Here is a 13,923-nt window from a genome sequence, read left to right as displayed (position 1 = left end):
TAACATTTGTCCAGCAGTTGACAAGAAGGTACACAGTAGGTGTAAAAATATAATTTTATTTTAGAAATAGAAAATAATTTAATTTAACATTATCGGGATTATCGATATTGGCCATTGTTCCAACCCTACAAGAGAACAAAATACCGTCACCGTTTGATAAACAAGCCAGATCCAGTGCGGCCTTCTGCAGTACACAGCCTGTTTGTTCTCAAACTGACGTCACCGGCAGCAGTTGCCAGATTGCGTTGTTTTTTTGGTTGGGCCGCTCGGGAGAGACTTCAAATCCACTTTTATAAGAATTAAGCAAAAAAATATATAAACAATGTGTACATTTTGAGAAAGTTATTCTAACGTACTGTATTAATATGTTGTCAACTAAAAATTTATACTGAGTATCAAATTGAAACTTATCAGTTATATTTGAGCATCAAAAGAAACGTATCACTTATATTTGAGCATCAAAAGAAACTTATCACTTATATCTGGATAAAATTCACTAGATGTGATCGAAAAATGTTTTAGAACAAACACTGTTTTAGAGCAGGTGCAGTGACTTTATTGTGCTGATTAACAATTGACATCACAAAGATGCTGCAAAATGATCTGTGGATCTTGGGCGGGTGTTGTGACTCTTGGTCTCCCAGTTCATGGCCTTATATTGACAGAGTGTGTCTGGTTATACCGTCTAGCCAGGTTTGAAATTGCTGGCTGTGAGCCCCCAAGACGACGAGCCACAGTACGCTGCACTAGTCCTGCCTCCAAGCTGCTCTCTTGACAGACGTGACATATTGTTTTTGGTTTTTTTTCTGTGCTTTTCGTTATTGCTTTTATTCAAGCTTGCAATTCAACAGCTGAAACCACTCCATGTCCAGTGTCCAGTCAACTGTCTCACTAATTAGGTGATTAAGTGCATATGCTTCAGTCATAGAAACTCAAGCATGTCATGGTCAAGGATGAATGATCGAGTGATTAAAAAGAAACCAAAAACATTTTTTCCATGTCCATTATTTATATACCTTAGTTTTTTCGAAAATAAACGTGTTATAATAGTGATACATTTATTTACAAGCTACTTACACTTTAAGCTCCACTGGGAACAGTAGATGGCACAGTACTTTAAGCGAACGACAGGTGGCAACCTAGTGCACCCAAAACGAAGAGTGCTACTTGTCTGCAGAGCTTGACCTCGCAGTGCCATCTGTTGGTGAAACCTGGAAGCCTGGGAAACCACAGCAAAGGTGCCAACGAGGACGGAGCCACCACAGCTGAGGGTCCCCCTCTGAAGGGGAAACGGATCTGGATACGCTCGGGACTGTGTTACAATTTATATAAGCCTTTATAAGAAGAACTCCTGTGTGTTTATTTTCTTTTAATTTTCTTTGTTAAAAAAAAATAAAATAAAAATAATAATTAAAAGAAAGTATTAATATTTTCACTTCTGGTCTCGAGCGCTATATTTTCTGCAATACCACAGATATATATATATATATATATATATATATATATATATATATATATTGTAACACAGCAGGGAGGGGGTTAATATCCTCCCTGCAGAAAACATGTGCGTATGCACATTTTGGTTAATTTGCTTATTGTTTAATTGTTATTCTGTTAATTGTTTTATTGTTAATTATCACCTGCACCTGGCTATGATTGTAAATTAGAGCCAGGTGCAGGGTATTTAAAGAGAGCAGCCAGTCTGTTCTGGGCTGCTGAGTAGAAGGAGGCAGAAGAGGTGCTCTGTCTCCGAGTAGCCAGAGTTAAAAAGTAAGTGCGGTGTTAAACTTGTGTTTTGTGTAAGTACGGGGAAACAGCTTAGCTGTCCCGTGGTAGTCAGGGTGTACCTGTGTGTTAGTTAGTGCTCGTAAAAGAGCTAAGTGTTTGTTTTGTTTATTTTGGTTTTTTGTGACTATTAAAAAAATAGCGCAACTGCGCTTTTAAAAATCAAGTTTTGTGTGTGGCTGGGTCATTTTAAGTGCTGGAAAAGAACCCGAAGGACTAAAACCCTTCACAATATATATATATATATATATATATATATATATATATATATATATATATATATATATATATATAAAATGAAATGTCCCTACAGTGTTAAGTACAGCATTGCCAATGCTTGTGCTATAAATGTCTGTATAAACAGTACTGGAAAACAGTGAGAATCTGTTAATAATTTCTTACATAATGAAAAACTCCACAGCATGTCTCCAGTTCCCATCATCTGCACCTCCCTCCTCACTTTGTTTTGACATATAAAATTCTTGGGCCCCTCTTCTCTTGACCAGATGGAACTTTCCATTTTCAGATGTGACTCTACAAAACAAAGCCCCCTTTCCAGTTTATAGCCCTGCAGACACAAGAGCGCACCAGCCACTGGGAACGCTCTTGCTGTTTCAAAGACACCGTCCTCACTTATTATTATTTTTTATTATTAATTAGTCATTTAGCAGACACTTTTATCCAAAGTGACTTACAGACACCAGGGGGTGAACTATGCATCAACAGCAACTGCTGCTGCAGAGTCACTTACAATAGGACCTCGGTTTTACGTCTCATCCAAAGAGATCTGTATAAAACAAGACATTTTTGGACACACGGTTTGTTTTTGGAAATGGTTTGAAAGTTTCTAATTTGATTGAAACAAATCTGTCATTTGATTTTAAGTTAACTTTCACTTATTAAAGAGATAAGCTACGATGGCTATTTGTGACTATTATTGAGTGTCCTTAAACTTTAATATTTTTTCTGAATATTTGAAAAGTTATGGAAATGGGGTGGGTGGGTAAACTGAATAAATTATTTATGTGAACAAATCTAGCTTCTCTGGACAAATTATTAGGACACAGTTACACCTGCACAGCACATGAAAGAACAAACAAGAAATCAAACTGCAAATGCTACAAACCTGTTGACAAACAATTTAGACATTAAGCTGATTCTCCTAATTAATGTTCACTATTTGTTAGAAGCGCTTGCTAGTTGTGTCTCTGTACAGCAGCTCCACACGTACAGGAACATGCCAGTACTGTGTGTGACAGGTAGTGTTCTTTCAGCACAGCATGACAACAAGAGGAGAAAACTAATCCAGGGCTCCACATGTAAAGCTTTCATTTCTAAGAGGAACAAACTGTTCTTTCTCTTTAACAGGGAGGGGAATCATGGCTGTAGAACAAGAGGCTAAAGAAACAGTTTCTAAAGAGCTGCACAGCCCCTCTGAGCTGAGGATCGTGCTGCTTGGGAGACAGTGCGCTGGGAAGAGTTCATCAGGAAACACCATCCTGGGCAGAGTTGTATTTGGCTGCTCTGCAGCAATGGAGGAGTGTGAGAAGAGAACAGGAGAAGTGGCTGGGAGACAGGTCACTGTGGTCGACACTCCAGGCTTGTTAAAAACAGACCAGGTCAAGATTGAGAGGTGTGTTTCTCTGTCTGCCCCGGGACCCCACGCTTTCCTCCTGGTGATACCGGTGTATCCAAAAGGAATGATTGACACTCACCGTGAGTCTGTAGTAAAACAGTATTACAAATTCTTTGATAAAGTCCAGCAGCTGTTCGGCAAGAGAGCTGTGAGGAACACGATGATCCTTTTCACCTGTGGGGATGATCTGAAAGACAGGACGATTGAGCAGTACATTGAGGAAGCTGGTGATGAGCTCCATCAGCGTGTTGAGAAATGTGGGAACAGGTATCATGTTCTTAACAATAAGAACAGGAGTGATCACACTCAGGTCACACAGCTCCTGGACAAAATAGACACCATGGTGAAGGGAAGTGGAGGCTGCTACCTCCCAAATGAGATTTACCAGCAGGTAGAAGAAAGGACTATACTAAAGGAACAGGAGATGAATGAGAAACACAAACAGGAACTGAGCAGGAAAGAAGGGGAGATGAAACAGAAATATGAAGAGGAACAGTGTAGGAGAGAAGAGGAGATGAAACAGAAATATGAGGAGGAACAGTGTAGGAGAGAAGAGGAGCTGAAACAGAAATATGAGGAGGAACAGTGTAGGAAAGAAGAGGAGCTGAAACAGAAATATGAGGAGGAACAGTGTAGGAAAGAAGAGGAGATGAAACAGAAATATGAGGAGGAACAATGTAGGAGAGAAGAGGAGATGAAACAGAAATATGAGGAGGAACAGTGTAGGAGAGAAGAGGAGATGAAACAGAAATATGAGGAGAAACAGAGTAGTAGAGAAGAGGAGCTGAAACAGAAATATGAGGAGGAACAGTGTAGGAAAGAAGAGGAGATGAAACAGAAATATGAGGAGGAACAATGTAGGAGAGAAGAGGAGATGAAACAGAAATATGAGGAGGAACAGTGTAGGAAAGAAGAGGAGATGAAACAGAAATATGAGGAGGAACAGTGTAGGAGAGAAGAGGAGATGAAACAGAAATATGAGGAGGAACAGTGTAGGAGAGAAGAGGAGATGAAACAGAAATATGAGGAGGAACAGAGTAGGAGAGAAGAGGAGCTGAAACAGAAATATGAGGAGGAACAGTGTAGGAAAGAAGAGGAGATGAAACAGAAATATGAGGAGGAACAATGTAGGAGAGAAGAGGAGATGAAACAGAAATATGAGGAGGAACAGTGTAGGAGAGAAGAGGAGATGAAACAGAAATATGAGGAGGAACAGTGTAGGAGAGAAGAGGAGATGAAACAGAAATATGAGGAGGAACAATGTAGGAGAGAAGAGGAGATGAAACAGAAATATGAGGAGGAACAGTGTAGGAGAGAAGAGGAGCTGAAACAGAAATATGAGGAGGAACAGTGTAGGAGAGAAGAGGAGCTGAAACAGAAATATGAGGAGGAACAGTGTAGGAAAGAAGAGGAGATAAAACAGAAATATGAGGAGGAACAATGTAGGAGAGAAGAGGAGATGAAACAGAAATATGAGGAGGAACAGAGTAGGAGAGAAGAGGAGCTGAAACAGAAATATGAGGAGGAACAGTGTAGGAAAGAAGAGGAGATGAAACAGAAATATGAGGAGGAACAATGTAGGAGAGAAGAGGAGATGAAACAGAAATATGAGGAGGAACAGTGTAGGAAAGAAGAGGAGATGAAACAGAAATATGAGGAGGAACAATGTAGGAGAGAAGAGGAGATGAAACAGAAATATGAGGAGGAACAGTGTAGGAGAGAAGAGGAGATGAAACAGAAATATGAGGAGGAACAGTGTAGGAAAGAAGAGGAGATGAAACAGAAATATGAGGAGGAACAATGTAGGAGAGAAAAGGAGATGAAACAGAAACATGAGGAGGAACAGTGTAGGAGAGAAGAGGAGCTGAAACAGAAATATGAGGAGGAACAGTGTAGGAGAGAAGAGGAGCTGAAACAGAAATATGAGGAGGAACAGTGTAGGAAAGAAGAGGAGATAAAACAGAAATATGAGGAGGAACAATGTAGGAGAGAAGAGGAGATGAAACAGAAATATGAGGAGGAACAGAGTAGGAGAGAAGAGGAGCTGAAACAGAAATATGAGGAGGAACAGTGTAGGAAAGAAGAGGAGATGAAACAGAAATATGAGGAGGAACAATGTAGGAGAGAAGAGGAGATGAAACAGAAATATGAGGAGGAACAGTGTAGGAAAGAAGAGGAGATGAAACAGAAATATGAGGAGGAACAATGTAGGAGAGAAGAGGAGATGAAACAGAAATATGAGGAGGAACAGAGTAGGAGAGAAGAGGAGATGAAACAGAAATATGAGGAGGAACAGTGTAGGAGAGAAGAGGAGATGAAACAGAAATATGAGGAGGAACAGAGTAGGAGAGAAGAGGAGCTGAAACAGAAATATGAGGAGGAACAGTGTAGGAGAGAAGAGGAGCTGAAACAGAAATATGAGGAGGAACAGTGTAGGAAAGAAGAGGAGATGAAACAGAAATATGAGGAGGAACAATGTAGGAGAGAAGAGGAGATGAAACAGAAATATGAGGAGGAACAGAGTAGGAGAGAAGAGGAGCTGAAACAGAAATATGAGGAGGAACAGTGTAGGAGAGAAGAGGAGATGAAACAGAAATATGAGGAGGAACAATGTAGGAGAGAAGAGGAGATGAAACAGAAATATGAGGAGGAACAGTGTAGGAAAGAAGAGGAGATGAAACAGAAATATGAGGAGGAACAATGTAGGAGAGAAGAGGAGATGAAACAGAAATATGAGGAGGAACAGTGTAGGAGAGAAGAGGAGATGAAACAGAAATATGAGGAGGAACAATGTAGGAGAGAAGAGGAGATGAAACAGAAATATGAGGAGGAACAGTGTAGGAGAGAAGAGGAGATGAAACAGAAATATGAGGAGGAACAGAGTAGGAGAGAAGAGGAGATGAAACAGAAATATGAGGAGGAACAGTGTAGGAGAGAAGAGGAGCTGAAACAGAAATATGAGGAGGAACAGTGTAGGAGAGAAGAGGAGCTGAAACAGAAATATGAGGAGGAACAGTGTAGGAAAGAAGAGGAGATAAAACAGAAATATGAGGAGGAACAATGTAGGAGAGAAGAGGAGATGAAACAGAAATATGAGGAGGAACAGAGTAGGAGAGAAGAGGAGCTGAAACAGAAATATGAGGAGGAACAGTGTAGGAAAGAAGAGGAGATGAAACAGAAATATGAGGAGGAACAATGTAGGAGAGAAGAGGAGATGAAACAGAAATATGAGGAGGAACAGTGTAGGAAAGAAGAGGAGATGAAACAGAAATATGAGGAGGAACAATGTAGGAGAGAAGAGGAGATGAAACAGAAATATGAGGAGGAACAGTGTAGGAGAGAAGAGGAGATGAAACAGAAATATGAGGAGGAACAGTGTAGGAAAGAAGAGGAGATGAAACAGAAATATGAGGAGGAACAATGTAGGAGAGAAAAGGAGATGAAACAGAAACATGAGGAGGAACAGTGTAGGAGAGAAGAGGAGCTGAAACAGAAATATGAGGAGGAACAGTGTAGGAGAGAAGAGGAGCTGAAACAGAAATATGAGGAGGAACAGTGTAGGAAAGAAGAGGAGATAAAACAGAAATATGAGGAGGAACAATGTAGGAGAGAAGAGGAGATGAAACAGAAATATGAGGAGGAACAGAGTAGGAGAGAAGAGGAGATGAAACAGAAATATGAGGAGGAACAGTGTAGGAAAGAAGAGGAGATGAAACAGAAATATGAGGAGGAACAATGTAGGAAAGAAGAGGAGATGAAACAGAAATATGAGGAGGAACAATGTAGGAGAGAAGAGGAGATGAAACAGAAATATGAGGAGGAACAGTGTAGGAGAGAAGAGGAGATGAAACAGAAATATGAGGAGGAACAGTGTAGGAAAGAAGAGGAGATGAAACAGAAATATGAGGAGGAACAATGTAGGAGAGAAGAGGAGATGAAACAGAAATATGAGGAGGAACAGAGTAGGAGAGAAGAGGAGATGAAACAGAAATATGAGGAGGAACAGTGTAGGAGAGAAGAGGAGATGAAACAGAAATATGAGGAGGAACAGAGTAGGAGAGAAGAGGAGCTGAAACAGAAATATGAGGCGGAACAGTGTAGGAGAGAAGAGATGAAACAGAAATATGAGGAGGAACAGTGTAGGAAAGAAGAGGAGATGAAACAGAAATATGAGGAGGAACAATGTAAGAAAGAAGAGGAGATGAAACAGAAATATGAGGAGGAACAGTGTAGGAGAGAAGAGGAGATGATGGAGAAGTTGAAGCAAAAGAAGGAAGAGCAGCTGGAGAAAAAGTCAGAGGAATCCAAGCTGCCGGTCAGGAGAAGACACAGCATTGATAGACTACGTCCCAATTGTAAGTATTCCTTTTAACCACCACTATATTTAAAGTTCAATATTTCTGTGGGACCTCGGGGCAAAATCATTGCTAGCTTACCTGCTGTATTAAACTGCAATCAGTCTTTATTATTAGTCGTGACATTGAAGCTTGCTTACAGCTCTAGAACAAAGAAACACTGATTGATGCTTTAAATAATAGCAAATAAACTATTTGAAAAAATACCAATAAATCATTCTGTATCCTGTCACTCTTTATAAAGTGTGTTTTTCAATATTGCAGAATACTACAGTAATATTTCATTCATAAGTCTGACTTGAAGGTTAATCATAGAATATCTGTGGTGCTTTAGAGACATCTTTAGCAAAGTCAAGCACAGTCACAGATGTGACATTTCACTTTTCACTTGTTGTTTTTCAGTTTCCATGGGTGAAGGAGAGGCTACCCTTGAAGATAACCAAGTGCCTCCCAGCCCCCCTGAGCTGAGGATGGTGCTGCTTGGGAAAACTGGGGCTGGGAAGAGTGCAGCAGGAAACACCATCCTGGGCAGAGAGGAGTTTAGATCTGAAGCCAGCTCCTCTGCAGGAATGAGGGAGTGTGAGAAGAGAAATGGACAAGTGGCTGGGAGACGTGTTGCTGTGATCGACACTCCAGAGCTCTCTCAGGACAAACTCCAGATTAGGAGCTGTGTTTCTCTGTCTGCCCCGGGACCCCATGCTTTCCTCCTGGTGATACCGGTGAACCAATTTACAGAGAAAGAGAGGAGAGCAATGGAGACAATCCAGGAGATATTCAGTGAGGAGGCTGTAAGGAGGTACATGATTCTCCTTTTTACACATGGTGACAAACTGAAAGGCAAGATCATTGAGGATTATATTCAGACTGGCAGTAAGGAGCTCCAGCAGCTTGTTGAGAAATGTGGGAACAGGTACCATGTTTTCAACAATGAGAACACGAGCGATCACACTCAGGTCATACAGCTCCTGGACAAGATAGACAACATGGTGAAGGAAAACAATGACAGCTACTACACCAGTGAGATGTACCAGCAAGCAGAAACAAAGATCAGACAAAGACAAGAGGAGATACTGAAGGAGAAGGAAGAGACAATATTGAAGGAGGAAGAGGAACTGAAGGCAAAGCACCTGAAAGAACTCGAGAACATGAGAAGGAAGATGAGATTGGAAATCCAGAAACGAGACGAGAAGATCAGAGAGCTGGAGGAGAGGATCAGAGAGCTGGAGGAAGAGCTGAGGAAAGAACAGGGAGAGAGTCACATGATCAAACTCCAGGAAGAGCTCAGGAGAACAAGAAAGGAGAAAGAAAGGGAGGCGCGAGATAAGGAGGAGTGCATCAAGAAGGGGGGGAGAGAGAGGGGAGAGTACAAGGAGAAACACAGGAGAGAGATGGAGGCAGTCAGGCAGCGCTACGTGGAAATCATTAGACCAGAAGCAGAAAGATCCAATGGGTTTATAAGCACATATGAAAAGCCAGCTGAAGCGAGAGGAGAAAGAGCAGCACTAGGGGCAGTGATCAGTGCAGTAGCAGGAGCACTGAGAGAAGGGGCTGAGGTAGGGGCAGTATTACACACAGTAACCATAGCAATAAGAGAAGAGACAAGATTCGGGGCAGTAATCCACGCTGCAAAGGAAGCAATAAGAGAAGGACCAGCTCAAAGGTCAGTGATCAGTGCAGTAACAAGAGCACTGAGAGAAGGGGCTGCGATTGGTACAGTATTGCACACAGTAGCAGAAGCAATAGAGGCAGCACCACAGGAACCCCGTCAAGAACAGTAAGACGGGGTGGTGTTATTGAATAATATCTGAGCAAGATTTAACTGTCCATATTCAGAAACAACAATTGAGGTGCACTTCAGTGAATATGGCTAGTAGGAGCCATACTTGGAACGCTTCAGTGATCACAAACACTCAGGTGTTTTATTCTTGAGAATGAATGGGCTGGTTTCAATGCACTTCAATGGGATCAAAAACTGTGTGGAAACCAATCAAACTGCAAATCAACCTATATTCACTGTAACCACACTCACCTGGTACTAATCACAACAGTAGATCACCCAATTAAAACGTAAAAAAATATATAAAATAAAATAAAAAATGTGATATCTGTATAATGTGATATCGTATAACAATTGTAAGTCGCCCTGCATAAGGGTGTCTGCTTAGAAATAAATAATAATAATAATAATTAAGAGCAAGATATAAAATACAATGACTTCAGCAAATACAAAACAGAACAATTTGATATCGAGCCATTCAACAGCAGATAACTGTAGAGTAGATATGAGTTCAAGTGAAAAACAAAATACTACAGATTAGATTAAGCGCAGGATTAACTACAGAGCAGATAAATGCAAGTTAAAGTGCATTAAAGGCAGAGTGCTATGTACAGCAGGAGGGGAGAGTTGAGTTTTACAGGTGTTGTCTGAAGAGGTGTGTCTTGAGGAGGTGCCGGGAGGTGGTCATGGACTGGGCAGTCCTGACATCCGTAGGAAGGTCGTTCCACCACTGCGGGGGGAGGGTGGAGAAGGAGCGGGCTTTGGAGGCCGGGGAGCGTAGAGGAGGTACAGTCAGTCTTCTAGTGCAGGCAGAGCAGGAGAGGTCAGGTGGGGGTGTAGGGAGAGATGAGGGTCTGGAGGTAGTTGGGTGCAGTCTGGTCAAGCCATCGGTAGGCAAGTACAAGAATCTTTAACTGGATGCGAGCGTTGATGAGAAGCCAGTGGAGTTAGCAGAGTTTCCAGGATGGAGTTGCAGTAGTCTAGGTGGGAGAGTACCAGGGCCTGGACGAGGAGTTACGTGTAGTAGTTGGTGAGGAAGGGTCGGATTCTTCGTATGTTGCTCAGGAAGAAATCGGCAGGTGCTTGCTAGAGTGGAGCTGTGCTGGGACTAGGGAAGGCAGGGATCCAGGGTTACTCCGAGGTTCTTGACTGAGGAGAAGGGAAAGAGTGTGGTGGATTCCAAAGAAATGGAGATAGAGAGATCAGAGGAGGGGAAGAAAAGGGGGTCAGATTGAGAGGTTGAGTTTGAGGTGATGTGAGTCCATCCAGGAGGAGATAGTAGACAGGCAGTTAGAGATACAGGAAGGGATGGTGGGGTCAGAAGGAAGATATGAGGATCATCAGCATAGAAATGGTATGAGTAACCATAGGATGCGATGAGGGGGCCCAGGGAGCAGGTGTAGAGAGAGAACAGGAAAAGAACCAAGACTGATCCCTGGGGAACTCTGTTGACAGAGGGTGAGGTGTGGAGGTTGAGCCATGCCAGGTTATCTGGTAGACGCGGGCCGAGAGATAGGATGAGAACCAGGCCAGAGCAGTGCCAGAGATTCCCAGGTCAGCGAGAGAGGATAGGAGAACAGAGTGATCGACAGTGTCAAAGGTAGCAGAGAGATTGAGGAGAATTAGGACAGAGGAGAGGCAGCACGGGCAGAGTTTAGCGAGTTAGTGACAGACCGGAGAGCAGTTTCAGTGGAGTGAGCAGAGCGGAAACCAGATTGAAGAGGGTTTAGCAGAGAACTGGCGGTGTACTGCCCGCTCGAGGGTTTTAGAGAGGAAGGGTAGTTCTGGAGGGAGGTGGGGGTTGAGGGTAGGTTTTTTGAGGAGGGGGTTGATAGAGGCTTGTTTGAAGGCAGAGGGAAAGAGACCAGAGAGGTGTTGAGAAGGGAGGAGATGAAGGGGAGTAGAGAAGGAGCAGCAGTTAGTCTAGTAGTTAGTCTTCCAGAGCACTGCAAGGTTCGGATTTTCTCCAACAGCCTCTCCTCTCGCACCCTCACTTTGCAAGGGAACTGGTCAACAGCTGCTAAACTGCGCTAAGACAATACTTAAGCAATACAATCGTTTCAATGCACTTCAATGGGATCAAAAACTGTGTGGAAACCAATCAAACTGCAAATCAACCTATATTCACTGTAACCACACTCACCTGGTACTAATCACAACAGTAGATCACCCAATTAAAACACCACCTAATGTTACTTAGATATACCTAATGTTAAGAGCTGGAGTGAGGCCTGTAGTAGTCAATGGGTGATATAGTCAACTGGATATTCTACAAATAACGCAGGGCTGTGTCAGAGGAGGAGTTGGATAAAATGGCTGCCTTCCAGTGAGCTTGTACAACTTTGTTACTTGTTTTATTTTAATAAAGTGTTCGGTTCATAAAATGACTTGCTGCTGTCTTTTATGGGAAGACACCACAGTGTGGCGTTTGCCTGCAAGGCTGACAATGATTGGTGTGTGTAGGGTTTGTTGTATCTTCATATAAAATAAACTTGAATATACTGCGTTTGTATCTTTATCAGTATTAGCAATTAAAAAGTATGTCTGCAAGCGCCTGTCATAAGAACATAAGAAAGTTTACAAACGAGAGGCCATTCAGCCCATCTTGCTTGTTTGGTTGTTAGTAGCTTATTGATCCCAGAATCTCATCAAGCAGCTTCTTGAAGGATCCCATGGTGTCAGCTTCAACAACATTACTGGGGAGTTGGTTCCAGACCCTCACAATTCTCTGTGTAAAAAAGTGCCTCCTATTTTCTGTTCTGAATGCCCCTTTATCTAATCTCCATTTGTGACTCCTAGTGGTTAGGGCTCTGGACTCTTGACCGGAGGGTTGTGGGTTCAATCCCCAGTGGGGGACACTGCTGTTGTACTCTTGAGCAAGGTACTTTACCTAGATTGCTCCAGTAAAAACCCAACTGTATAAATGGGTAATTGTATGTAAAATAATGTGATATCTGTATAATGTGAAATAATGTATAATGTGATATCTTGTAACAATTGTAAGTCGCCCTGGATAAGGGCGTCTGCTAAGAAATAAATAATAATAATAATAATAATAAGTCAAAGAAGTCCCCTGGGTCGACATTGTCTATACCTTTTAGGATTTTGAATGTTTGAATCAGATCGCCGCGTAGTCTTCTTTGTTCAAGACTGAATAGATTCAATTCTTTTAGCCTGTCTGCAAACAACATGCCTTTTAAACCCGGGATAATTCTGGTTGGTCTTCTTTGCACTCTTTCTAGAGCAGCAATATCCTTTTTGTAACGAGGTGACCAGAACTAAACACAATATTCTAGGTGAGGTCTTACTAATGCATTGTAAAGTTTTAACATTACTTCCCTTGATTTAAATTCAACACTTCTCACAATATATCCGAGCATCTTGTTGGCCTTTTTTATAGCTTCCCCACATTGTCTAGATGAAGACATTTCTGAGTCAACATAAACTCCTAGGTATTTTTCATAGTTCCCTTATTCAATATCACTATCTCCCATATGATATTTATAATGCACTTTTTTTTTTAAATTCCACGATATCGCGATTTGAATATCATTATCGAAATCATATTAGAGAGTTTCTATGTGGTTTTGTATTAAATAAACAATAGTACACAGCATCAGACTGGAGACATAATATCCTAAATCTTCATTTACTGCAACTAGACACGCGCTACTTTTCTTATTAAGTAAGTAAGGATATTACATTACTTTTTTTCTGGGGGGGGGGGGAACGAGCGATAAGTTAAGGTGTTCTGTTTGCTTTTTCTCACAATAGCTAAAACCAAGAAGCTGCGGTTTGAGGTGATTGCAGACGCTGCCCACTCAGGTTCCCGTAGCAGCTGCAGCAATTCAAAACAGGAAGTCGCTCTCTGTTGTTCGGCGGGGACCGGAAAAGCTAAACCAAAACAAGCCGTATTGCGTTACTGTCGCGCAGCAGAGCTTTTACAAAGTGTACAACAAGATGAAAGAAAAATAAAACACACGACAGAGAGAGACAGATTCGTCGTAAGAAACCGATTTATTTGACGGGCTCGGCGAGACGTTTATTTAGAAGGTAGAACGGCTGACAGATCCGCTGCTGAAGCGCCTTACGGTGTCTGGTGTGAGTTTTATTTTTGTATTTTAACTCTGAATTTGGCTGCGTGGTTCTTTCATGATTTAGATATTCATATGTGTGTTCAGTATCCTCTGACTGGGACCCTGTCCAATTGTGTAAATTTTGCAGACGTCTCGGGGAAAACTGGGAGCGTCACCGTTTCTTTTTTTTCAGTCTTCATTTTTATTTATTTATTTTTTGTCCCGCTCGGAAACAGTAAACATTGTTCAAATGTACCAGTTTTGCTGGCTCACATTGTATTCACATTGTGCTTA

The 13,923-nt window shown here is 41.8% G+C and overlaps 1 protein-coding gene and 1 long non-coding RNA gene across 2 annotated transcripts in view; both read left to right on the top strand.

Annotated features, from left to right (window-relative positions):
- Positions 1-3,164: 3,164 nt before the first annotated feature.
- Positions 3,165-11,731, top strand: LOC131722938 (trichohyalin-like). The gene is made up of 4 exons (XM_059016101.1): positions 3,165-3,327; positions 3,544-3,688; positions 5,309-7,776; positions 8,179-11,731. Exons 1-4 carry the CDS (start codon positions 3,165-3,167, stop codon positions 9,552-9,554), a joined length of 4,152 nt encoding a protein of 1,383 aa, XP_058872084.1. The 3' UTR covers positions 9,555-11,731.
- Positions 11,732-13,366: 1,635 nt separating this feature from the next.
- The window catches only part of LOC131722963 (uncharacterized), an 18,139-nt gene continuing 17,582 nt past the window's right edge, over positions 13,367-13,923 (top strand). Inside the window, exon 1 of the long non-coding RNA XR_009320073.1 lies at positions 13,367-13,654. This is a non-coding gene — a long non-coding RNA (uncharacterized LOC131722963). The remainder of the gene's footprint in view (positions 13,655-13,923) is intronic.

Source organism: Acipenser ruthenus, chromosome 52 (genome assembly GCF_902713425.1).
Source record: "Acipenser ruthenus chromosome 52, fAciRut3.2 maternal haplotype, whole genome shotgun sequence".
Lineage (NCBI taxonomy): Eukaryota > Metazoa > Chordata > Actinopteri > Acipenseriformes > Acipenseridae > Acipenser > Acipenser ruthenus.
Note: the sequence above shows the minus strand (reverse complement) of the source record. Positions and strands in the feature narration are given on the sequence as shown.